Below are 27,281 nucleotides of genomic sequence, written 5' to 3'. Positions count from 1 at the left end.
GATATACAAGGAATTGTATTTGCCTATTTTCTTTGGATGATCCAAGAGAACAAGTAGCGAAACAGCTGGTTCTTTTTGGGGTCCCCGGGCTCGCAGTCTTCCAGGTTTTCAAGGACAATGCTTGTAGAAGGAAGACGTATGAGGGAAGTGTCCTTTGTATATTATTTCTGTCTGTATTAATATAATCCTAATTATCTGTATTGATTTATGAAAGTCTTACTGATACTGTATTCATTTTTTACATTACTTATCTTTGCTGATTCATTATCCATATATTAGCAACATTTAGTAAACTAAGTTTTGCTTTGCAATATTGTTTGTGTGTTCTGTGACAATATACACCCATACAGCCACAACGTACACCATTTTGAGGCTGCAATTTTTTTTTATATAGCACTGAAAAGTGCTGTTGTGGGTGCTGCAGTCAGCAAGGCAATGAAAAGATGAAAAACTGAAGAAAATAATAAAAGCTCTTTTTTTTTTTTTTTTTTTTAAAGGATTTTGGAAAAAATATCTGGAGAGACTAATTCGTGCTGTGCTCAGACTAAAAATGACTGAGGAGGCTCATGAGGCAATGTCCACGTGGGGAGTCTTGCACAAGCTCAGTAGAGCTCAAAGCTCTACTAGCTAGGAGAGATGAGTCCATTTGATGCTGCAGGATGATGTCACTCATATGAAATGGCTAATTCAGTCAGCTTACAGGCAAAATTTAAAAATCTCCAGTGATTAACTACACAAAGACAGGTGTCTCAAGGTAAAGGAGGCTTTAGAAAGAAGGGATCATAGGATGAGGGTAAAAGGGGGTACAATCAAGAGCAATGTAAGAATTTCTTTACAGAGAGGGTGGACACAGTACAGCTTTCCAGCAAAGGTGATGGAGATTGGGGGGGGGGGGGGGGGGGGGGGGGGGGGGCAGTGTCAGAGTTGAAGATAGCATGGGACAAGCATAAAGGATCTCTGTAGGAGAGGAAGGGATTCTAAAGCTAAGCTGAAAGTGTGAATGGACAGACTAGATGGGTTATATGGTCTTAACTGTCATGCTCTATGCCGTTATGAACCAGCCCCCAAATTACAGTGGGTATTTTTTGAAGCTGCTAGAAAACATTTTGAGCCTATATGTATGTAAAAAGTTCAAATGATTGTGTGGTATTGTCAATTCATATTCAGAAATTTAAATTCAGTAGAACATGAAAATGAAGTTAGCAAGTGAACAAACTAAAGAGAACAAAATAGTCTCACCAAGCAATTAAAGAACCAAATAATTTAAATTTCAAGCCTTACCAAAACCTTCCGGAAGAAGTCCAGAGCGACAGAACCACAGTACCACCTGAGCATACTGAGAGATGAGGCTGGCCACAACCTGCTTGTTGGTTAAATCTACAAATCCTATAAAGATAATTTGCTATGGTTAATTTCTACATGGCACTTAATGGTTTCCTATTTTTTCAGGTCAGTAAACCAACTTTTAGCAATTAGGAAATTATTTATCCCAGAGTTATACAAAGTTGAAATAAAATATCATGATCTCTAAAAGTACTGAATGATTCAAGAAAAAATATCACAGCTGATAATGATTATTGCTCTCACCTTACATAACAGAAAATAGTGAACATAACTTCAGCATTCTTCCTGTCTTTGTAGTTTTCTACATGGCTTCATAATGCAATCTTTTTCCCTTACCAACAGAAAATGCTATCTTTAGGGATATATCATCCTTCTTTGTGTAGGTGCAATGTAGGTGAGAGAAAGGAGGAAGTCCTTACTGTGACTAGTAATTAGAAATGTCTTTTTATAAATATATCTATGTATAAGAGGTGCAGTAGTTAGAATTTGCTGCTGCTACAGACCTTTGTCAGTGAGTTCTTGTGCCTCTGTTAGAAAGCAGTTCAAGACGGTGCTCAGGTTGCTAAGCAGCAGCTGACAGTGCTGAAGGGACTGGAGGGTTTGTGGATCAATGAAGTTACATGAGCCATCAAACAGTGAGACACCTTACAGGTAACAAAACATTAAATGGTTAGTTGTGAAGAAGGAAATCTGTGAAAAACCTGTCAACCATCTGAAAAATTATAGCCACCACATCTTCTGAAACAGATTTAAGTTAACAAAAGGTTAAAATATTTTTATTTTGCTTTCTGATACTAAAGTAGTCTACCACTTTCCTTACAAAGCATGACACACTGCAGTACTTACATATTCTGTCCAGCTCCTCTTTTGTACAAACCACTTTGTTCCATGTCCACTCCAGAACAAAACGCAAGTTATTAGAAGACTTTGGAAGCTCTGATTTAAAAAAAACAAACAAAAAACAAAAACAAATAATGATGTATAACAAAGGTTTTCAATGATTAAAAAAAGTTCCACCCAGAAGTAAAAGAACCTACTTTGACACACACATACACACATATTTGGAGCCAAAAAACCCCCACACCCCCTGTAAAAATTCCTCATGGCTCCCTAATAGGTCCTGAAAATCTGGTTTGGATAGTACTCCAAACATTAGATAAGGAGAAATGTGCGCACACTTAGCAATCTTATAAGCCTTCTTTTCCTAAAGTAAATAGGCTAAAAAGTCATAAATTACAAAATATCTAGAGTCCTTCATTTTCAGTTTAAAGCAATGTTCACTCAAATTCCCAGATATTTCTTTTAGGATGATTTAAAAGCAGAGCTGAGGATGTAGCATGTCAAGGCCTCTCACCATGGACAGAAGCCAGTGGGGGGCCAAATTATGTGCTGCATGTCAACACCTGCCTCTCACCATTGAAAGTGCTTGCCCTCCATTGTCACCAATGCAGAATTTCAAGTTCCCCCTCCCTCAAGAAGCCAAAGTGCCTGCTGTTTGTGTTGCTGATGCAGTTTTTGATGTGGGCCTTCCCTGCCCACACTGGAAGTACTTTTGGCAAGCTCCCTGGACCCACATAAAAGCAGAAATGCTGTGCTGCAAAGCACAGAGTCACAGCAAACATGCTGCTTAAGAAGGGCATAGGAGCAGGATCCACTATTGGTAAGGATGAATGGTGGGGAGAGGGAAATTCTTGGCAGGTGGGGAGAGAGAGGGAGATTTTGGGGGGGGGGGGGGGGGGGGGGGGGAGGGCAGGGATAGAGGGGCATGCTAGGCAGGGGATGGGGGGATAGAGAGGGGATGTGGGTGGGAGAATTTGCTTTAAAACTGTTCTGTCTTAGCTTCTGTCCACCAAAATAAACTGATATTTACCAGGAAAAATAATGAGTTTTTCCTATGATTTTCTCCTGTTTTCGTCATAATAAACCCTGATAAATTCCCAAGAAAAATAAAAAAAACAAACAAAAATGAAAGTCCCTAAATGTAACTGAAGGACCAAAATTAGAGGTAAATATGCAGTTTACCTTCAGTAGTCCACTGCTTGATGCATCCAGTCAGAAGCACCAAAGAACTCGTCTCAACAGCAGCTGATAACATAGCTTGCAACTGCTCCATCTAATTAGTACACACAAAAAATACAATTTGTTTTAAATCTTTATGATAGCTGCACTGGAAACCACCAAAAAATTTGGTTAAGATCATGGCTAATTTACTTTACTAAGATTACTACCATTATAATTTAAAACCAGCAGCACACACAAAAAGCCAAAACAGTATGTCATATCCTGCTCTTGCTAATTTAAATTACTCCTTGATCAGCAGAGTTGCTTACCTGTAGCAAGTGTTCTCTGAGGACAGCAGGATGGGTTACCATCAATGCGGAAAACTTATGTCAAAGTTTCTACATCTTTGATTAGGCACACTGAGCATGCCCGGCATGCCCTATACCACAAGTTCATGCAGGGTACCTCTTCAGTTTCATATACAGAATTACGATTAAAAATTTAAAAAAATAGGAGAAACCCAACTTCACAGGGTAGCAGGTGGGTTTCGTAAGAACTAACATCCTGCTGTCCTCTGAGAACACCTGTAACAGGTAAGCAACTCTACTTTCTGCGAGGACAAGCAGGATTGTAGTCTTCACACATGGGTGAATCCCTAGCTAAAAGTTGTTCCCCAAAACAAAACGGGACCAACAGACATCAACCAGGTGCCAACAGGCACAACAGTGCTGTTGATAAAAGAGTGGGAGACAGCCTGAACTCAAAACAACAGGCCCTAGGCAAGAAGAGTTGGGTTCTATACCTCAAAGAGGTTCCAAAGGATAGGCTGGCCGAACCTACTTGTCATGTCGGCCATCCCTATTCTAGACAATAGCGAGATGCAAATATGTGGAGAGAACTCCACTCTCACAGCCTTACAGATCTCCATAGGAACTGCTTGCGAGTGGGCCACTGACATGCTATGGGTCTGACAGAATGAGTATTGACATGACCCTCAAGATGCAGTCCCGCCTGGGCATAACAGAAGGGGATGCAATCTGCTAGCCAATTATATAGCATCTGTTTGGCAACCTATTCTTATCAAAAGAAATAAAAAGTTGGGTGGACTGTCAAAGGGCTTCTATCCACTCCAGATAGAAGGCTAAGGCTCACTTGCAGTCCAAACTGTGCAGTGCTTGTATGCCTTGGGAAAGAAAGCTGTCAGGATGATACACTGGTTAAGATGGAAGTCAGTCACCACCTTAGGGAGGAACTTAGGGTGCGTGCGCAAGACCACCCCTATTCATGATAAAATTTAGTATAAGGTGGATAAGTCACTAAGGCCTGGAGCTCACTGACCCTGTGTGCTGAAGTGACAGCCACCAAAAATACAACCTGCAGGTCAGGTACTTCAGGTCATAGATGCGCAGTGGCTCAAAAGGAGCTTTTATCAGCTGAGCTACTACCACTTTGAGGTCCCAAAACACAGCAGGATGCCTTACAGGAGGTTTCAATTGAATCAGGCCCTGCATACAACATATAACTTTAGGCTGTACAGAGATGGGCAAATCATCTTCACCATGGTGGAATGTGTAAACTGCACTTAGATGGACCCTAACGGAGATGGTTTTCAAACCAGTCTCCAATAGGTGTAGACGGTAATCAAGCAGTTTTTGTGTGGGGCAGAACGGATCTAGGGCCTTCTGCTCACATCACACGGAAAACCACCTCCTCTTCCATCCATAGGACTTTCTAGCAGAAGACTTTCTAGAAGCCACTAGGATCCGAGACACATCCTCTGAGAGATTGAGTGGTTGCAGAATTAACCTCTCAACATTCAGGCTATGAGCGACAGGGCCTGGAGGTTGGGATACCACAACCTCCCATGATCCTGCGAGACAAGATATCAGGAAATCCCCAGACTGATCAGTTTTGGATGGATAGCACCCATAGAAGTGGAAACCAGACCAGTCTCGGCCACTGAGGGGCTATGAGGATCATAGTCCCTCTGTCCTCACGAAGCTTCAAGGGAGTCTTCCCCAGCAAAGGAATTGGAGGATACGTGTACAGAAGACCCTTTCCCTCAATGATGGGCAAGGGCATCCAAAGCTGGTTTGCCGTCCGTCCTGTTCAGGGAGCAGAACAGAGTTACCTTCCTGTTCCAGGAGGACATGAATAGAGGAGAAAGATCTGATTTGCCACCTCCTGTTTCAGGGACCATTCATTGGGTCTGAAGGCATGACTCAGTCTGTCCGCCAGTACGTTCTCCGTATCTGCCAGATATGTTGCCCTGAGCACCATTCTGTGGGACAGGGCCCATGACCAAATCTGGACCGCTTCTTGACACAGGAGGTACAATCGCATACCTCCCTACTTAACATACCACATCGCTACCTGGTTTTCTGTTTGGTTCAAGACAACTTTGTTGGACAGCCAATTTCTAACAGCTCATATCACGTACCTGACTGCCTGGAGTTCCAGGAAGTTGATCTGGCAACAGCTTTCCTGAGTGGACCAGAGGCCCTAGGTGCGGAGCCCCTCAACATGAGCTCCCCAGCTCAGAGTGGATGCATCTGTGGTTAGGACAATTTGTGTATGACGACTCCAGAAAGAGATACCCTGTTCCAGATTGGACAGTATCCGCCACCAGGACAAAGAGTCCCAGAGAGACTGGGTGACTAGGATGGAGGCCTGGAGGCTCTGCGTGGCCTGGCACCACTGCAACCTCAGGGTCCATTGGGCTCTGCGCATGTGTAAATGTGCCAAGGGAATGACATGGATGGTTGCAGCCATGTGGCCCAACAACCTCAACATGTGCCATGCTGACAGCTGCTGGTTCCCCAGGATCTCTGCCACAATGGACACCAGGGTGCCGGCCCATGAAGGAGGCAGGAAGGCTTTTGCCTGAGCTGTGTCTAGCAGGGCTCTTATAAAGTCCAATTAAGGTGAAAAACTGACATCGGACTGAGTAGTTGAAGACAAACCCTAGTGACTCCCAGTCTGCGGAGATATGCCGCCACCACAGCCAGGCATTTTGTGAAGACACGTGGGGCTGAAGCTAGCCCAAACGGCAACACTCTGCACTGGAAGCGCTGCTTCCCACCACAAATTGGAGATACTTCCTGTGACCTGGGAAGATCACTACATGGGTGTGTGCATCCTTTAGATTGAGGGTGCATAGCCAGTCCCTGCTTTGCCTAAGAGGGATCAAGGTGCCCAAAGAAACCATCTTGAACTTTTCTTTTTGTTGAAACTTGTTCAAGGCCCTTAGGTCTAGGATGGGATGGAGTCGTCCTGTTCTCTTTGGAATCAGGAAATACATGGAGTAAAATCCCCACTCTCTTTGCCTTAGTGGAACAGACTCGACAGCCCTGGACGCTGAGGGCAGAGAGCTCCGCAAGCAGTACTTCCTGATGCGCCACTGGCCCCCAAAATGGGCACAGAGGGTAATTTGGCAGGACACCCAATAGGTTTAATTGGTACCTCTGATGGCCGATGGACAGAACCCACTGGTCCAAATTTATACTGGGCCATCGGTTTGAGAAGAACCAATGCCTCTATTGTCTTGAGTACAGGAAACTGGCTTATGCTCCCTCCAGTACAGTCAAACCCCCATCCTGGGAATTGCCTGAGGCACCGGCTGGGGCTTTGGAAGATTCTGCTGCCTGGGGCGTCCATGGGAGCTCACATGCTGATGGGAGCGAGGGGGCAGAGGATAGTACCACCCCTGGCGATAGAAAGACTTCCTCTGCACCTGCCTCACCGATCTCCTGGATGAGGAGGACGGGTCCAGAGTGCCAGCAGAGAGCTGTTGGAGGGTCTCATGGTGGTCCCGCAACTGGGCCACCGTGTCCCTCACCCTATATCTCCAAAGAAATTCTTCCCAGTCATGGTACATCAGCAAGCCATTCCTGAACCTCTGGATGAAGATTTGAGGCCTGCAGCCATGCCATTCTGCAGGTGCCAATTCCTGCAGCAGAGGCCCCTCTCTGCTGTTATGAAAACATCATAGTTCACTAAGACCATGTTTTGTGCACTCCAGGCCCTTCTGCACCAATGACTGGATGGAGTCCTTCTGCTTTTGAGGCAGCTGCTTGGCTATCTCCTGCACCTGCTTCCAGAGGTCCTGCAAGTACTGGCTCATGTAGAGCTGGTAGGAGGTGATACGGGAAATGAGAATGTCACCTGGAAACTTTCCTCCCAAGAGCATCTAACGCCCTATGGTCCTTCCCCAGGGGCATAGAGGAATGGGTCCAAGAGCACTAAGCTCTCTTGAGGGCAGATTCGATGACCACCGATTGATGGGGAAGCTGATGCTTATTGTATCCGGTAGCCTTCTGGACGAGATAGACCCCATCTGCCTTCCTTTTAACGTGAGGCACTGAGAGGGAGTTTTCCCATATCCTCAATAGCAGCTGCTTAAGGATATCATGCACTGGGACTGCCACGATTTTCTTAGGATCTCTAGCATCTTGTGTCTGGCATCTTCCTCCAACAATTAAAACAGAATGGCTTCTGCCATTACCTGCACAAACCCTGGGAAGCATAAGTCATCCGGCAGGGACCTCCTTCGCTCTTCTGGAGACCCTCCGAACCCTCAGAGGAGGACTCCATAGTATCAACCCCCAGGGGTCATAGGGATCCTCATTCTCACTGTAATCAACAGTGGATGGATGGAGCCCTGTCTGCTTGGCCTTCGTCCAGAGGCACAGTCACCAGCAAATCCAGTGCAGGCCCTGGCAAATCTGGATTTGGGGGGGGGGGGGGGAGGCAGCAGGCCACGGTGTCTCTACCAACCCAGGCGGAGCTTCCTCCTTGGACAAACCAGGAACGACCACCACAGTCAGGGGAAGCATCGGTGCCCTGCCAGGCTTCGATGGCCTCCCAGGAACCAGCACCAACAGGGCTGGTAACACAGATGAGCACACTGAACTGTTCCAGCAGTGGTTCAAGTGGACAGAAGCTGCAGTGACGCTCCACCGCCTCCTTGAATGTTGCCAAAGCCAATACTGATTAGGAGGAAGGATGGGTGGCCAGATCCTTCTCGGATCAGCGACTGGCACAAGGACTGGTGGAGACAGTAGCAGACCCCCAGCATCAATGGAGGATGGGCGCTCCTCGCACGGGGTCACTTCGGGAATATCACAGCATGAGCCACAGCATCCCCGTGCCTGGCACCATGCTTCAAAAGGCGACCGGTGTAGATGCTTCCTCGGCTTCCCTCAGTGCTCAGCCTGGTCTTTCCCCAGTGCAAGGTCAAAGATGAGGAACCAGACTTCCTCGACCTGGAGAAGAACAAGCATGGCCAGTCTCTGTCACCCCTATCCACAGGCAGCATCAGCAGAACAGACTGTCCCCGTTGTTGATGGTGTGGTGTCCAGTGGTGTGGCTTCAAGGTCCATTGGTGTTGATGCCGCTGATGCCAAAGTCCATGCCTTGGACTTGCCCAACCCGAAGAGTTTCTCCATCTTGTCAAGTCAGGCGCAATGTCACTTTGGGGTCATTCGGGCGCACTTGCAACAACCTTGGATATCATGAGATGCCCCTAGAGGACACATATCACGGGGGTCATTGATAGACATGGCCCTCGGGCACCAGAGGCATCAATGAAAAAGTTAGTGGCCATGATTGAAATGAAAAAAAAAGAGGGACGCAAAATGACAACGATGGCAGCAAATAATGATTACCACCGAGGCACCACCACCATGGAGAAGTTCAAAACAAAAGAAAACTTACTCGAAACCGCCAAGTAACCTATCTAAGGAGGCTACGGGAAGGACAGGGAGGGATCCGGCATCGATGGAATGTGAGGAAAACCTCAAGAAAATTGGAGAAAAGAGTTTCACAAGTTTTAAAGAAAATAATTAAGAGCTCACTCACACCGCAAAGCAAAAGCTCTGCAGAAAAAAAAACAGACTTAAGAGGGACACTGCATGGATGCATAGTATAAGGCATTTTGAGCATGCACAGTATGCTAGTCAAAGTTTTTAGAAACTGAGAAGTTTTCCGTGCTGGGCTCCATCTGATGTCACCCATGTGTGAGGACCTTGATCCTGCTTGTCATCGGAGAATGGCTCATTACAGCCATTGTACTTGACTACTCCAGCAATGGGAGGAGAGGACGTGGGGAAAGGAGTACCCCAAAATACAGCCTGCTGTATCTTACAGGATGGATTGTGGGTGCTTCAGCCTGATCAGGGCTCAGAGTTGGGAGACAGGGGGAAGGGGGCGGGTAGTAGAAAGAAGCTTAGGAGAAAACTAAAAAAGAAAAGGCTAAAGGCAGTGGAGATAGAGTTGCTAAGCTGTAACAGGTGTTCTCCCAGGACAGCAGGATGTTAGTCCTCATGTTGGTCGCATCATCGGATGGAGCCCTATCATGAGAGAGAGAAGAGACTAGTTGTGGTCCCTAAGGAAGAGGACCGTGAAGACAGCTTCAGCAGCTACTGCTGCTTCTGGTGTGGCCTGCAAGGGAAAGGAGTAAGAGAACTGCTGGAGAAGGTAAGTAAAGGTGGCTTTTTAAGTTCATTTTTCTTGATTGACTAGTATGGGTAGTATGTGATGTGTCTGCTGTTTTGAAATATTTTATAGGTGTTTGGTAAAGCTTTCAAAATTTGCATGAGTCTTTAATTATTGGATATTCTATTCATCAGCTGTTTTGAAATTATTTTATTAGTATGATTTTACTATTATGATTAATGATTTATATATCTTGATTTTATTGATTGTTTAATGAGGAATGGTGATTTTTGTTTTTCCACTGTGCACTGTAGAGTCTGGCATGATGCGTTTTACAGTTCAGTTTTTGTCTGCACATTTCTATTTATACTTTATGTGGCTTTATTCTGTAATTGGTGAGGGTGTGTGTTCTGCATGCAAAGTCTGAGATGAAGCATTCTTAGCATGTGGTTTCTCTGTAGGGATCTGTAGTAACTTGGCCTGTTCTGTTTTCCTGATAGGAGGTGTATTGCTATTTTAGATTCTGGTGTAATATTTGTGGTATTGTTTTTCATAGGTAAGGTTGTTGTTCTTTGAGTGTTGGCAGATAGTACTGTGCTTATACGGGAGGAGCATACTAAAACATAATAGGTATGATGCCATATGAATTCCAAGATGCAAAGTTTTCTTGTTGGCATCACAACAGTGCATGAAATTATCACAACAGCATGTATATAAAAATTTTACCTCAATGTAATTTTTCATGTAAAATATGTTATAAATGCATAATTTAAAATTGTGTATGGGGGGGGGGGGGGGGGGGAGGGCACCAGGCTGTAAGGTTTGCCTAGGGTGCCTAATACCCGTGCACCGGCCCTGACCCTATCTTCTTTGGTCTAAGAAAAATGCTTCCTGAACTTTTTTCTGTAACTGTGCTGGTGTTTTTTCTGGCCAACCTTTTGCACTCTTGCGGATTGATGTTTTTGGATTGGGATGAGGGAGTTTAGGGGGTATGGGGAAGAGGATCAGTGGCAGGAGGGAAAGAGACTGGAGTTCTGCTTATAACCAGTTATGATTGATGATTTTCTGGTTGTCCCTGTGGCTGGTTATTAAATTCAATAAATTATCTTAAAATGATATGCATCAGATTTTATATTTGTAAGCCAATTACATCCAACATTACATCCAAATTAAAGTGAATATATAGTATGCATATATACATATATAGAGAAATATCTTCATAAGCAAGTCTGAATTGTGTTTTTAGTAGAAATGGGCCAAAAAAGGAATAAGCATAAACCACTAATGGTATTTAATAAATTGAGTATCTCAAAATCTCTAGGATCTAGAGGAAAAATGACCATCCCAAAAGTCTGATGATCTCAAGCTAGCTGCAGCACACTGCAGAACTTTAGCTTTCTAGGGTGTGGATGGTGGTATTTTAAACTTGAATTCTTTAGGACACAAATGAATAACTATAATGGCCCTAACAGAGCCATTCCCCTTGATGCACAAGTAGGATATTCCATCACCTTGGTTGCTCTTTCCTCTTACTATTATCTGACCTCAGATTTCTAAAATGTTTGCTTATACTTTGTGCTTTTATTCCTGACCCCTCTTCAACTTTCAATGCATTACGTTAAGATGAGAAATAACTTTTACATTTATATTCTGCCCTTCTGAAAAATGCACCTAAGGTAGATAACATACCAAAAAGCAATAAATAAGCATAATTTTACAACACAGAAACAAATAAAAAATACAATCAAAATCAAACAGCCAACAATAAAAACAAAATTCAAAATCCAACTATTCAGTTTCACAACAAAAATCAAACTATTGTCAATGAAATCTAGAAGATTAAAAACAGTGAGCCATATAAGTTTAGTTTAGTTTTGATTAACCACTTTTCTTACGATAAAGTGAACAAGTCAAATGCTATATCTTCAAAAAAAAAAACAAAAAAAAGAAAACAAAACAGATGAACTGTCATCTAAAAGCCAAAAAGTCTGAAGACCAATTTTGTTTTGGTAGTGCATTCCAAAATGTAGAAGTTGCAGACAAAGTGAGTTTCTTCAGTCACCAAACTGACCTCATTTTAAGGAAGGAAGGAAAAGGCAGCACCTTCTGGGTTTCTCTTAGTGATTCAGAAGTGATACCTACTTAAAAGCTCTTTCAAATAAATAGGACAGAGGCCAAAAGTTTTAAACATTACAGCAATTTGAACTATATTTGGATCAAGGTTGAGAGCCACTGAAGTTCCTGAAATCTCTAACAAAATGGGACAAGTGTTGCTCGCCATAACAAAATGGAAAAAATTTTTAATATGTAAAATATATAGGGTTCTATTTAGTAGGCCTTTATACAGAGAGTTGCAATAATCCATATGAGATATCACCAATGCATGAGTAATAGTTTTCAGATCAGATGCTGGAAGATAAGGCACCAATTGGTACCCTATCCGAAATGCATTCCTAGATGTGGGATCAATATGCACTTTTTTCTTTGCCAGGAAAAATGTTAAGTATTAGGCTTCCTAAAAATGTTATAGCATGCAAGTATCTTTTCTAGTAGATTCAAGAACTACTTGTTTCAGAAGGTAGTTGCGGCAAAAGTAGTCTCCAAGAAACTACCAACCAACAGATTCAAAACAAATCGTAGAAAATACTTTTTCAATCAAGCTGTGGAATCTGTTAGGATTTAAAAGATTTGGACAATTTCCTGGAAGAAAAGTACATAAAAGCAAGTTTGCTTACCGTAAACAGTGTTTTCCGTAGATAGCAAGGAATGTAGCCATGCATACTGGGTGACATCATCCATGATGTCACGAAAGTGGAGCTTTCTCTCTTAGCTCGAAGAGCTTTGAAGTGCGCATGACCTCGGCTTCCCATGCTCCTCGAGCTTCCCCTCAATTGGTTTTCCAAGCTAATGCTGGTGTAGGAGTTGTAATGAAGTATGGCTGTCCAGGGAGATGGGAGGGAATGCATGGCTAAATTCCCTATGGAAAACACCATTTACAGTAAGCGAATTTGCTTTTTTCAGTCGATAAGCAGGGCATTTAGCCATGCAAACTGGGAGTCCCAAGCTCATAGGTTGCAGATATGAAATGCCAGAAATAATATGAGGAAAAAATTATTTATTTATTTATTTATTTATTTTGCAACCTGTGGAAATGTGGACAGCCATTACGACTTAGAAACAGTCCCTAGAATTGCAGCGCCTAATCAGGAATCTGCTGCAGATTGCTGGTCTAGACAACAGTGAGAAGTAAATGTATGAATGGAAGACCAGGTCGCTGCCCTGCAAATGTCTTGGATTGGCTCTCCCTGAATATGTGCAATGGAAGCTGCAGTTGCTCTGATTTGGTGATCCTTAACTGGACTGGTTAGAGGCGATTTCGTAGAATAGAAGTATTGGATGCAAGCAGTAAGCCAGTTAGAAAGAATTTGCTTCAAAACTGGCTGACCTAGATTGTTTGGGTTGAAGGAAACAATTGCGATGAATGTCTGATTGTTTCAGTGTTATTCTTGTAATAGGCTAAGGCCCTTTTACAAACCAGGGTATGAAGAAGCTTTTGACGATCGTCAAAGTGTGGCTTCGGGCAAAAAACTGGTAAGGAGATTGTTTCGTTCAAGTGAAAGGTAGAAAGGAAGGATGAGTTCGTAATACCACTTTATCATGATGAAATTGAAGATATGGAAAATTGATTACCAGTGCTTGGAGTTCACTTACTCTTCTTGCAGAAGTGACAACTACAAGGAAAAGAACTTTCCAGGTCAGAAATTTTAGTGAAGAGGTTGACATGGGTTCAAATGGTGGATTCATCAATGCTTCCAGGACTAGATTGATATCCCATGGCACTATTGGTTTCTTAATAGGTGGGTGTAGACGCAGCAAACCCTTCATAAACTTTGAAATCAAAGGATGGGATGAGATGGAGCCGCCCTTTTCCAAAAGATGGTAAACGCTATAGCACTAAGGTTAACTCTAATGGATGTTACTGCCAGTCCTGAAAGGGATAAACCATGCAAATAGGTCAATAGTGACACTGGAGGACAAGAAAAAGGGTCGAGTTTGTGAAAGGTGCACCATGTCGAGTATCGCTTTCATTTGAAAGCATAGTTACATCTGGTGGAAGGTTTTCTTGCTGCAATGAGAACGTCTTATGTTGGATGAGAGATTTAATGATCTTAATATTTGCCGTTCAATCTTCATGCCGTCAAATGGAGGGAGGATTGCATCGGGTGAATAAGAGTTCCTCTGTCTTGCGAAAGAAGGAATGGGTCCTTCGGCAGTGTTATTGGAGGATTTATTGACAGATGAAGAAGACAGGCATACCATGGCTGTCTCGGCCAAGCAGGCGCTATGAGGATCAAGTCTGCCTTGTCTGCCATACATTTCTGGATTGTGCGCGAGATTAGCGGAATAGGAGGAAAAGTGTATAGCAGGCCCCTGTTCCACAGAATCAGGAATGCATCCTGCGATGTCCTGTATGTGCTGGGAAGCAGAGAGCAAAATTTCTCTACTTTCCGATTCTCTTCCAATGCAAAGAGGTCTATCTTTGGATTTCCCCAGGATGCGAAGATCTTGTCTGCTTCCATTTGCTTCAGCGACCACTTGTGTGGGTGGAAAATTCTGCTGAGTTTGTCCGCTCTTGCATTCACAATGCCCAGTAGGTAGGATGCTTGAAGGAAGATCTGGATGTGTTCCGCCCACTCCCATATCTGAACCGCTTCCTTGCAAAGAATCAAGGAACCAGATCCTCCTTGTTTGTTTATATAAATCATTGATACTTGATTATCAGTGTGGATCAGAGATTTTCCCAGTATCCATGTCTGGAACGCAAGTAGGGAGTTTCTTACTGCCCTGAGTTCTAACAGATTTATTTGAAATTTTTGTTCGGCTGTGGACCATAGTCCCTGAGTTTCCAGATGGAGGAGATGGGCTCCCCATCCCTTTGTTGAGGCATCCGTTGTGAGAATTAATTGATGAGGGGGGGTGTTGGAGTGGGCTTCCTTCTTCCAAGATAGATGGTTGAAGCCACCATCGGATATCTTTTTTCATGGAGTTTGTAACCTGAACTTTGTGAAACATTTGTTCAGTAAGTTGGTTCCATTGAGATTTTAGGCTCCACTGGAGTCGTCTTATGTGGAGAAGAGTATTTTGGACCACATGAAACCCTTGCGGAACTACATTGGTTACCGATTGAACACAGAATTAAATACAAAACCCTATGTACCATCCATAAACTAATTCATGATGAGAAATCAGACTGGCTAAACACAGCATTACGGGTACACGTCCCACACAGAAATCTTCGATCAGCAAATAAAGCACTCCTAACCATCCCTTCAGTTAAAACAGCAAGACTAACCCAAGTGAGGGAAAGGGCCTTATTAGCAGGACCCACAATTTGGAACACAATGCCTCCAGAGATCAGATTACAAAGTGATCTCAAGGCATTTAAGAAAAGTTTAAAAACATGGCTTTTTAAACAGGCATTTTACAAGGAGATGGGAGAATAGAAATTATTCAGGAATAAGCAGATAAGCACCAACACACAGTACTTAGGACAATACAGTAGAGTAGTCTATGAACCCCACATCACAACTAGCATATTGATAACACTATGTATGATAAATTTACCCGTAAAAGTACTTTCAGTACACTCGGTCATGACCCACTTCTCTAAAAATTATTTTGTCTAATGATATATTGTAACCGAACCTTTGACGGCACCTGTTAGAATGTACTATAGTACACTTTTACCTACATTAAATATGAGCCTACATGTAAACCGTTGCGATGGTATATAACTTAGCGACGGTATAGAAAAGATTTTAAATAAATAAATAAATAAATGAATGAATGAATAAATAAACAAACATGAATTGCTGCGGCCATATGACCTAATAGCACCATAACGTGCCGAGCTAGAACTGTTTTCCCCGACGTAATAGATTTTGAGCAAGGAACCGTAAAGTTTGGATTCTTTCTGGAGGTAGAAAGGCTCTGGAAAGTGGGGTTCGGATGATCGCTCCTATGAATTGAATGTTTGGGAGGGATGGAGCTGAAATTTTTCGTAGTTTATTATCCAACCTCGTAGTTTATTATCCAACCTAAGTTTTCCAGACAGAGGAGTGTGCGTTCTATATGGTTCTGTAGGAAAAATGTTTATTCCTTGTTTGCATAGGTGCACCACAACAGCAGGAAGACATTTCATGAAGACTCTTGGGGCAAAGGAGAGACCAAAGGGAAGTACTTGGTATTGGTAGCGCTGATTCGCAACTTGAAAACAGAGGTATCGCCAAAAACGTTTGTGAATTGGAATGCGAGTGTAAGCATCTTTTAGATCTAGTGAGCACATCCAGTCATTTGCCTGGAGAAAAGGAAGGACCGTCTTGAAAGAGGTCATCTTGAATCATTCTTTTTGGAGATAATTGTTGAGTGCTCGGAGATCCAATATAGGGCAAAGGCCTCCTGATTTCTTGGGGATGAGGAAGTATTGGGAATAGAAACAGTTCTCCTGTTGATTGGAAGGCACCAGCCGGATAGCCTTCTGTTGAAGGAGTGAAATTTCCTTCATGAGCGAGGGAACTTGAATCAATGGAGCCTTGGGATGAATGAGATGAGGAAGCGTTGGAATAGAGCTGAAACGCAGACAGTATCCTTGTGATATAATGCTCAATACCCATTGGTCCGTGGTGATATGGGACCATTGGGAATGGAACAAAGATAGTCTTCCCCCCCACATAAACTGCTGTTGTGGCAGGTAAACTTAAAAAGATTGCTTAGGTGGTTGAGTAGCCTGAGGTTTTTGTGGCCATTGGGGTCTCTGACGTGGCCTTTGTCCCTGCATTTGAGACAGTTATTGCTGGAAAGGCTGTTGTCTATAATGGGACTGATAGGGTTGATAGTAGCGATATAGTCTGCGGTAGTAGTAACCTCTTTTATACTGGGAGAAATAACGCCTGGACGTAGACAGCGTGTCTAAAGGAGCCGCTAAAGATTGAACTGCAATATTCTGTTCCTTGATTAAAGAGACGGTCTCCCTGAGTTTCTCCTCAAATAGGCTGTCTGGCCTGCAAGGTAAATTAGCCAGACGGTCATGAACATCGTACTGTATACTGCTGGCTCAAAGCCATGCCAGACATCTAGAACATAAGAACATAAGAAATTGCCATGCAGGGTCAGACCAAGGGTTCATCAAGCCCAGCATCCTGTTTCCAACAGAGGCCAAAACCAGGCCACAAGAACCTGGCAATTACCCAAACACTAAGAAGAGCCCATGCTACTGATGCAATTAATAGCAGTGGCTATTCCCTAAGTATAATTGATTAATAGCCATTAATGGACTTCTCCTCCAAGAACTTATCCAAACCTTTTTTGAACCCAGCTACACTAACTGCACTAACCACATCCTCTGGCAACAAATTCCAGAGCTTTATTGTGCGTTGAGTGAAAAAGAATTTTCTCCGATTAGTCTTAAATGTGCTACTTGCTAACTTCATGGAATGCCCCCTAGTCCTTCTATTATTCGAAAGTGTAAATAACCGAGTCACATCTACTCGTTCAAGACCTCTCATGATCTTAAAGACCTCTATCATATCCCCCCTCAGCCGTCTCTTCTCCAAGCTGAAAAGTCCTAACCTCTTTAAGTCTTTCCTGATAGGGGAGCTGTTCCATTTCCCTTATCATTTTGGTAGCCATTCTCTGCACCTTCTCTATCGCAATTATATCTTTTTTTTAAGATGTGGCGACCAGAATTGTACACAGTATTCAAGGTGCGGTCTCACCATGGAGCGATACAGAGGCATTAAGACATTTTCCGTTCTATTAACCATTCCCTTCCTAATAATTCCTAACATTCTATTTGCTTTTTTGACTGCTGCAGCACACTGAGCCGACGATTTTAAAGTATTATCCACTATGATGCCTAGATCTTTTTCCTGGGTGGTAGCTCCTAATATGGAACCTAACATCGTGTAACTACAGCAAGGGTTATTTTTCCCTATATGCAACACCTTGCACTTGTCCACATTAAATTTCATCTGCCATTTGGATGCCCAATCTTCCAGTCTTGCAAGATCCTCCTGTAATGTATCACAGTCTGCTTATGATTTAACTACTCTGAATAATTTTGTATCATCCGCAAATTTGATAACCTCACTCATCGTATTCCTTTCCAGATCATTTATATATATATTGAAAAGCACCAGTCCAAATACAGATCCCTGAGGCACTCCACTGTTTACCCTTTTCCACTGAGAAAACTGACCATTTAATCCTACTCTCTGTTTCCTTTTAGCCAGTTTGTAATCCACGAAAGGACATCGCCTCCTATCCCATGACTTTTTAGTTTTCGTAGAAGCCTCTCATGAGGGACTTTGTCAAACGCCTTCTGAAAATCCAAATACACTCCATCTACCGGTTCACCTTTATCCACATGTTTATTAACCCCTTCAAAAAAATGAAGCAGATTTGTTAGGCAAGACTTCCCTTGGGTAAATCCATGTTGACTGTGTCACATTAAATCATGTCTTTCTATATGCTCTACGATTTTGATCTTAAGAATAGTTTCCACTATTTTTCCCGGCACTGAAGTCAGACTCACTGGTCTATAGTTACCTGGATCGCCCCTGGAGCCTTTTTTAAATATTGGGGTTACAATGGCCACCCTCCAGTCTTCAGGTACAATGGATGATTTTAACGATAGGTTACAAATTTTAACTAACAAATCAGAAATTTCATTTTTTAGTTCCTTCAGAACCCTAGGATGCATACCATCCGGTCCAGGTGATTTGTTACTCTTTAGTTTGTCAATCTGGCCTACTACATCTTCCAGGTTCACAGTGATTTCGTTCAGTTCATCTGACTCATCACCCCTGAAAACCATCTCTGGAACTGGTATCTCCCCAACATCCTCATTAGTAAACACGGAGGCAAAGAATTAATTTAGTCTTTCTGCAATGGCCTTATCTTCCCTAAGAGCCCCTTTAACCCCTCTGTCATCTAATGGTCCAACCAACTCCCTCACAGGTTTCTTGCTTTGTATATATTTTAAAAAAGTTTTTATTATGAGTTTTTGCCTATATGGCCAACTTCATTTCAAATTCTCTCTTCGCCTGTCTTATCAATGTTTTACACTTACCTTGACAATGCTTATGTTTTATCCTATTTTCTTCAGATGGATCCTTCTTCCAATTTTTGAAGGATTTTTTTTTGGCTAAAATAGCCTCTTTCACCTTACCTTTTAACCATGATGGTAATCATTTTGCCTTCCTTCCACCTTTCTTAATGCGCGGAATACATATGGACTGCGCCTCTAGGATTGTATTTTTAAACAATGTCCAAGCCTGTTGAACACTTTTAACCTTTGCTGAGATTGAGGTTGCCGATGACCGTGCTGAAGTGTCAAATGCTTCATAAGCCGTGCGCAATAAATGACGCAGATCTTCCTGCAAATCTAGGAATGATTGAGGCAGTGACGAGTCCCCTTGCGAGGTGTTTAGTAAAGGCTGTAGTCTGTGTGTACAGTTGAATAGATATTGGATGATATAAAACTGATGGTGATTAATGCGAGAATTCAGCATTGAGTTTTGATAGATCTTTTTGCAAAATCATCCAAAAGTTTTCTCTTCCTGGCAGTGTGTTAGAATAAAGCCTGTTTTTCTTGGCTCTTTTCATCGCCAATTCTATTACTATCGAATTGTGAGGGATTTGAACATTCGAGTAGTAGGATGTCTTTTGCATTCTATATTTCAAATCCAGTTTTTTGGAAATCGGGGTGAGGTGGTGTAGAGTATTCCAAGCCTTGTCCAGAAGGCCCTCCAGAATTTGATGTGGAGGTAAAGCAGTCGGCTCAGATGGAACATCTAGAATTTGAAAAATCCACATTACCTCAGATCTCGGGTCTGGAAGTTTTCGATTCTCTATGTTAAGAGCTAAACCCAGCTTCTCCAGGAATTTAGCTTAAGTAAGATCTTGAGGAGGTGACGTTGGCTGGGGAAGCTCTTGCGGAGGATCTGGAGGAATACCCGTTGAACTCCCCGGAGATGATAGGGGAGAGAGGTCTTGAGAAACCGTGTGTATGGATGACATGGGAGAATTGGAATGCCTCAGAGAAGGAGAAAATTGCGACGATGCAGGATCTTGAGGATCCTGTGGGAGAATATTAGGATCAGGAGGTAATCCCTGGAAAAAACTGTGTAACAGAGAAGTGATGTGAGACAGTCTCCTCAGTCGTCTGGCGGGGAGGGTGGTCTGGTGGTTTTGTAGATTTTCTGGGTCACTTGACCGGTGTTTTTGGTAATTGTACTTGAGGAGATTTTGGTCTCTTTTTGGGAAGATGAGGCAGAGAAATAATATCCAGTGATGAGTCCCAACTTCCAGTCTGCTCATCAATTATAATGTCAGATAATACTGAGGAAGGAGAGTGGTGATCTCTGTGCATGGATGCAGAGTGCTACAGAGCAGATCTGGCTGAAGATGTTGCCCCAGATTGATGTGTAACGTGTTTGGTTTTTGATGTTGATTTTCTTGGTTTTTCAGGCAGTACAGGGTCTGCCTTTGGCTTCTCTGATGGAATATGAGTTGTTTTCATATGTTTATAAATGGACTGTGTCGGTGACTTATTAGATGCGTCGTTGATTTTGACGCTTTCAATGGGGTCGACGCATGCGTCGATAGCGTCTTACGAGGCAGAGTAGGGCACTCGACGCAGGTATTGGCGACGCATGCGTCGTATTCGGTGCTGCGCTCGACGCAATTTGCGGCGCACAGCTCTCTGAGGCCGAATGCGTGCGTCGAGAAGTCTCGGATCGGGGTTTCTGCTTACCCAGGGAGGACTTTGTTAATCTTCTATCAGTCGGAGAGGGGGGCATATGAGTGTCTCAGCCTCTCCATTTTCTCTGCTCTCTGTCTTCTGGCCCACAGGGACATTCTCCCACAGTCCCTGCATGCAGCCTGATCATGGTCAGGCCCGAGGCATAAATAACAATAATTATGCCCTGTCACAGACATGATTTTACCACATGAGCAGTATTTGAATCCTGGACTTTTAGGCATCTTTTCTTCCTTTTGCTGTCGAATTTTTTAACTTTTTAAACTTTTTGTCTTCTGAGGGATGAGAGAGAGAGTTCCACACATCCATGCAGTCTCGTGGAAAACAAAAACTGGGGGAAGCTTGAGGAACGTGGGAAGCCAAGGTCATGCGCACTTCAAAGCTCTTCGAGCTAAGAGAGAAAGCTCCACCTTCATGACATCACGGATGTCACCCAGTACACATGGCTAAACGCCCTACTTATCGACGGAAAAACATTAACTACCAGGTAGACTAAAGAAAGCTTTGCTATCCCTGGGCTTAACAAGAAACAGATCTACTTCCTGGGTATTAGCAGTCTGGATTGGCTGGTCTCAATGGATTTTGGTTTGACCTCAACATTTTCATTAAAAGGTGCACAGGAATACATGTCTATGTAATTTTACTCCTGGGGGAATTCGGCACACAAAAACTCCTCTCACCCTCCCCTCTCTCCTCCCCCTCCTCTCACATATTCACTATCACCAGGACCTTCATTGTCGCCATGAGCGGAGTGCGTTCCGCAGCACACAGGGCCCTTCAGCTTCGCCATGAACGGCGCACCGGGGCCTTCATCTTCGTGCGCTCCATTCGCGGCATGCCGGGGTCTCCTCTGCCATTTTCTGCACTCCGCAGTAGCACAGAATTCCCCCAGGACTATAATTTGTACATCAACTGTTAATGCAAGTAAGTGCAAGGGAAAAATCTAACACAATTATACTAAAATAATTTTTAAATGACTTCTCCATGCAATTTGACATGGACTCACCTGGCTTAAACTAGAAGGTTGAATATCAGCAAGTCGTGGAGAGAGCAGACCAGCTACAAGACACCTATTATAGCCATCAGGAATTGATTCACTTAAAGAACCACCAGATTTCTTTAAAAAATGTAAGGTCTACAAAGAAAAACAGAAAATCAAATTGAGCTGACATTTTGATACAGATCATCAACATACTAAATTATGTAACTGAGCATACATGACATCTTAATCTAGTAAATTGAGGATTAAAACTCAACTGTCTAGTACCTGGTAGGGCCTGATTTGTCTAAAACAGCATTTTATGTCTTAATTGTATTTATTTTGTCAGGGAAATGCAGCAAACAATTGAGAACTTCAATTAAAAAAACAAAAGATTTTATTATTTGAAAACCAACATACCTTCTTTTTTTTTAAAGAAGTTTGAAATAAAATGACTAAATTAAGAGCTCTTTGTTTCTACTAGTCAGGATTTTCTACCTTTCTATAAATTACTTTTATGACAACCAAGAAGAAATTAGTTTTTATCTGATAATTTTCTTTCGTCAAGTCCAGCCAGACCAGTGTTATGCTCAGGTTTGTGGCCCCTTCGGCTGACGAGGGGATGTTACACCTTGCGGAGGATCCGTAGGTTCTCTCGTCGGGTGGCGAGGCAGGACAGAGGAGGAGAGCAGCTGACCCTTGGCACTGAAGACAGAAGCTACTGTGGAAGATGGACAAGGAGATAAGCAGATGAGCGGTCTTCAGCACTGGTGGTCTGCGGTCCCCCCGGGAGGAGCCCGTAGGGACCCGGGCCGCTGGGACTTAGGTGGGCCCTTGGAGATGGTGGTCTTGAAGGAGTCCTAGGTCAAGTGCCAGAGGGTCGACACTCACCAGTCCGAAGTCGTGTACCAGAGAATCACCGCTTGCCAATCCGGAGTCAGGAACACCAAGACGAAACAGGAACCAGAGTCCGAGCACCAGGAACTCACCGAAGCAAGCAGACTAGACAGTGTTGGAGGACGTTGCCAAGTCGAGGAATGGTCAGAGGAAGTCTCCTTATATACTTCCTCTGGCCCTGAAGGTAAGAATCAGCTGCAGGCAATTAAAGGGGCGAGGTCCCTTTAACTCTGGTGAGGGGGCGTGGCCTCGCGTCCAAGGATGGCGGCGGCCATCTTGGATCCGGGCCGCGGAGAAGAGCAGCAGCGGCCGTGCGGGAGGAGCAGGGACAGCTCCGATCCCGGCGGCCAGCCCGAAGGCCCGTGCCGCCGCGCGGGGGTATGGAACTCTGGGCAAGGCAGTCGACCCCGACGCTGCCCTGGTCGTCGGAGAAGGTAGGGGGCCGCGGGTGCGGAACACAACAACCAGTCCAGGTGCATGGGTTATGCCTCCCAACCAGCAAATGTAGTCAGATTTACAAGCTAAGAAAAATTTTAAACAATCAATTTTTCAATCAACTTTTCCATCGCCTTTTAAACAAAAACCAGAAGGCTTCCAAGGGAGAAACAAATAGAAACAAGTAATAGAACAGGCATAACCTGCACTCCTTGATAAGGTTTATTACCTTTAAATCCAGCATGCCGACAAGTGCACACAAACAGTTATTCTGAAAATGAATCGGGAGAATACACTTGGCAGAAAAGGGAGGGTCCTGGATTGGTCTGGCCGGACACGAGGAAAGGAAATTATCAGGTAAGAACTAGTTTCTCCTTCCTCTTCATCCAGCTAGACCAGTTCAGAAACATGGGAAGTACCCAAGCTATACCTCTACTGGATGGAACACTATCAAGATGTCCAAAACTCAGGTAACTTCTTCCCTGGCTCAAATGTGAAGATGTATGCAAGAAGGACCAAGTCACTACTCTACCAAACTATTATCAACACTGGGCAAATCCCTGCCCATGAAGCCACCTGCACCCCAAAAGAGTATGCCCTCAATTTCTTGAGAAACAACAATCCCTTGGATATGGAAGCCCAATTCATTATTTCCTTACTCCAACAAGTTAACACCACCTTTGAAGCTGCTCCAACTTTTTCAGAGCTCCAAAACCGAACAAATGATATTCCAAGGTTCTGAAACTATTAGTAACTGTTAATTACAATCATAGAATTTTAAATTACAAAACTGAGCCTACTCTTCTCCACTCAAGACCCTTCAAAAAGGAAGGAAATAAAGCAGCATTGCTTATCTGTAACAAGCGCTCTCCGGGGACAGCAGGATATCAATACTCACACATGGGTGACATAATCCAATGGAGCACGACACAAAAACTGTCAAAATTTGACTGAGTCTCTCTGGAGTATGCCTGAGCATGTATTATACCAAGTATCCACACAAGGTGCCTTCACAGTCTTATAACATAGAATTTGAAGGAAAAACCCACAAAGTGGAGACAACTCCACAGGGAGGCGGGCGGGTCTTGTGAGGACTAACATATTGTTGTCCTCAGAGAACACCTGTTCACTGGCAAACAATTCTGCTTTCTCTGAGGACAAGCAGGATGGCAATCCTCACATATGGGTGAATCCCTAGCTGCAGGTGGTCCCTCAACAAAAGAAGGGAAAACTGGTGCCAAAGGGCACAAACAACTATATATTGTTGGTGACAGGCTTTTTTTGTAACAGAAGAGAGGCCCGCTTGAACAAACACAATGGGCCCTAGGAAGGAACAGAGTTGGTCTCTACACCTCAAACAAGTTCCAAAGGGCAGATTGACTCAACAGTAAGTTTTGCCAAACAGTAATGTGATTTGAAAGAGTGGATAGAACTCCACATCGCAGCCTTACAGAACTCCTCCATAGGGAATGCTCACAACATTGCCATGGCTCAGAGTGAGCCTTGGCATGACCTGAATAAAACAGTAATTAACCCTTTTACCAGTATTATGTAAGCTGACAGTAAATCCAACCAGAACATTAAATGAGAGAAGTACAGTAGTGAATTATAATAAACTTGCAGTTTTCTTATTTTATATCAAGCAATGCAACAATAACACTGGGTATGAACTGTTAACTAGGGCAACTAACATACTCATATGGATACTTGGTATTAAACAGAGAGCGGGCCTGGTTTCAAATCTCTTACAGAAAGACCACCACAGTCCACCAATTTTTCTTTCCCAGTACCTGCCAGCAAGGGTTTATGCTTGACTTCAGGTGAAAGGCTGAAGCAGTGAAGATGAGATACTAAATTTGTGACAGAAGGCAAGGAAATAAACCTTCTTCCTCCTCTGCTAAGATACTCTCTATGCAAAGTTTAGATTACTTAGTCTCTTAGGAGGGTGATCCAGCCATGTGCTTATGGGCCTTGATGTCTTTGGAAAGGAAATCTCTCACACTCTACTCCTGACTCCTCTATCCCTTGTTGGGATTTTACATGTAGCTCAGCTATGAAGCAAGAACAGCTGTTGGTCTCTCTATTTCCTCAGAGTGCAGACTTCCGTCTCTCCCTCTCGATAATTAGTTCTTCAGGAGAATAACTGATTGCAAGGCTGCCAGATGCACTCCTCTCTTTCTGGGTCCTGGCTCCAACTCCTGGCCATCCCTGCAACACACACAGCCAGCCAGCCAAATTGCACCTTTTCTACCTTATATGGTCTTACGGCATTCCTTTAGCTTCCTCCTCTGCTGGCTATATAGGGCTGTTCTCTGTGCAGGCTAAACAATACAGCCCTTTTACCAATTTGTTAACACTATGACTGCTGGATGCTAGTTCTTGCAAAACATGTCATTCACAGAAGAGCGCACACAGGTTTCTAAAGTATTCTTATATTCCTCTACCTTGGCTGCTGTGGCTTTATGTCTCTGCAGGGTTGAAAACCCTTTTTTGACAGGTCCAAAAGGCATAACTCAGATCCAAACAGCTCAGTCCACATTCTAAGGCTCCAACACATAAGTTCACGAGGGCAGAAACCTGGCTCACAGTAGCTTGCTATACAACTACAAGCTGTACAGAGATGGGCTTACCTTCTGTACAGTGGTGATATGCACCAATCACCCTAAGATAAACCTTAAGCTGGCCTTAAAACCAGCATCGGAATGATGTAGAAGGTAGTCAAGTAGTTTTTGTATTCAGCAAGAGAAAGGTTCTAGGACCCTCTCTCAAACCACATGGAAAACCTCCTCCACTTCAGTCCATAGGACCTTCTGGTGAAAGGCTTTCTAGAATCTATGAGGACGCATCTTCGGAGAGGTCGAGAGGTTGGAGGATCAGCCTCTCAACATCCAATCTATAAAAATAGGGCCTGGAGGTTGGAATGCCACAACCTGCCCTGATCTTGAGTGATGAGAGTTGGAGAAGTTCCCAGCTTAATCATTTTCTGAATAGACAACTCCCGAAGAAGCGGAAACAAAATCTGCATTGGCCAATGAGGGGCTATGAGGATCACACTCCCTTTGTCCTCCCCGAGCTTCAACAAAGTCTTCACTGCCAGTGGAAGTGGAGGATATGCATACAGAAGACCCTGACCCCAATGGAGGACAAAAGCATCTGAGGCTAGCTTGCCATGTGTCCTGTATGTGGAACAAAATGGTTTAATGGTTTATTAAATTTTATATACCGACACATCGGACAGGCCTTCACATCGGTTTACAGAGTATAAATAAATCAGAAATACAATACAATTCATAAATAGTAACAGCTAAAAACTATATAAAGTAAAAGAATAAATTAGCTGTTAAGAAAGATAAAAATAGTAAAAATACACAATTAGACATAGTTATAAAAATAGAAATAAAACTTATTAAAATTAAATAGCATACTAATAACAAAAATGGTGGCTCCACAAAGTGGTTTGCAGATAAAACATACTTCCTGTTCCAAAAAGTTGTGAACAGATCCATGTCCAGGGTTCTCCAATGACGGAAGAACCAATTTGCTCTCCTTGGCCCAGGGACCATTCGTGGGGTCTGAATGAATGACTGTGTCTGCAACCCCATTCTCCAGACCAGCCAGATACATGGCAGAGTCTCATCACTTGAGACAGGGCCACAAACAAATCTGGACCACTTCATGACACAGAAGTTATGAGCTAGTACCTCCCTGCTCGTTAATGTAGTACATCGTCACTTGATTGTCTGTCTGGATCAACAGAATTTTGTCGCATAGGCAATCTCTGAAAGCCCAGGAAATAGATTTCTAACTGATGTTTCTGAATGGACCAAAGCCATGGGTGCTGAGCCCATCTACATGTGCTCCCCATTTCAGGATGGGTGTCAGAACAATTTGCACTGGAGGAATTTGAAACGAAAACCCCCCCCCCCCTTACCAAATAGGAAATTTCTCACCACCAGGACAGCGTCCCGGAGTGACTTGGATGCAATCCCAAAGATCTTAAGTGACCTGAAACCACTGAGACAACAGTGTCCATTGGGCTCGTCTCATGAACAGGTATGCCATGGGAGTAACATGCATGGTTGCAGTCATGTGGACCAGTAGCCTCAATACGTGCCAAACTGATGTCTGCTGGCTCGCTTGGATCTCCATCTCAATGGCCATCAGGGTGATAGCCCTCTGCTGCGGCTAGCCATGCCTAGCAAAGCTCCAATGAATTCCAATTGAAGTGATAGGCTGAGATGAGATATGGGGTAGTTGACAAATTCTAGTGACTCCAGCACCTGGATGATTGAGCACACAGATTCCTTAGCCCCTGCCCAAGAGGAGCTCTTGATCAGTCAATCACCCAGATAGGGAAACACGTGCACT

The 27,281-nt window shown here is 43.5% G+C and overlaps 1 protein-coding gene across 2 annotated transcripts in view; it reads right to left on the bottom strand.

The window, feature by feature from the left end:
* The window catches only part of AHCTF1 (AT-hook containing transcription factor 1), a 564,884-nt gene that overhangs the window by 351,168 nt on the left and 186,435 nt on the right, over nt 1-27,281 (bottom strand). For both annotated transcript variants that reach the window (XM_029593945.1, XM_029593946.1), the window contains exons 12-16: nt 21,609-21,737; nt 3,367-3,457; nt 2,191-2,280; nt 1,848-1,988; nt 1,282-1,386 (exon numbers count right to left, since the gene is read on the bottom strand). In XM_029593945.1, coding sequence (XP_029449805.1) covers nt 1,282-1,386; nt 1,848-1,988; nt 2,191-2,280; nt 3,367-3,457; nt 21,609-21,737 — 556 coding nt within the window. The remainder of the gene's footprint in view (nt 1-1,281; nt 1,387-1,847; nt 1,989-2,190; nt 2,281-3,366; nt 3,458-21,608; nt 21,738-27,281) is intronic.

The sequence above is a fragment of the Rhinatrema bivittatum genome, chromosome 3 (assembly GCF_901001135.1).
Source record: "Rhinatrema bivittatum chromosome 3, aRhiBiv1.1, whole genome shotgun sequence".
NCBI classification, from domain to species: Eukaryota; Metazoa; Chordata; class Amphibia; order Gymnophiona; family Rhinatrematidae; genus Rhinatrema; species Rhinatrema bivittatum.
Note: the sequence above shows the minus strand (reverse complement) of the source record. Positions and strands in the feature narration are given on the sequence as shown.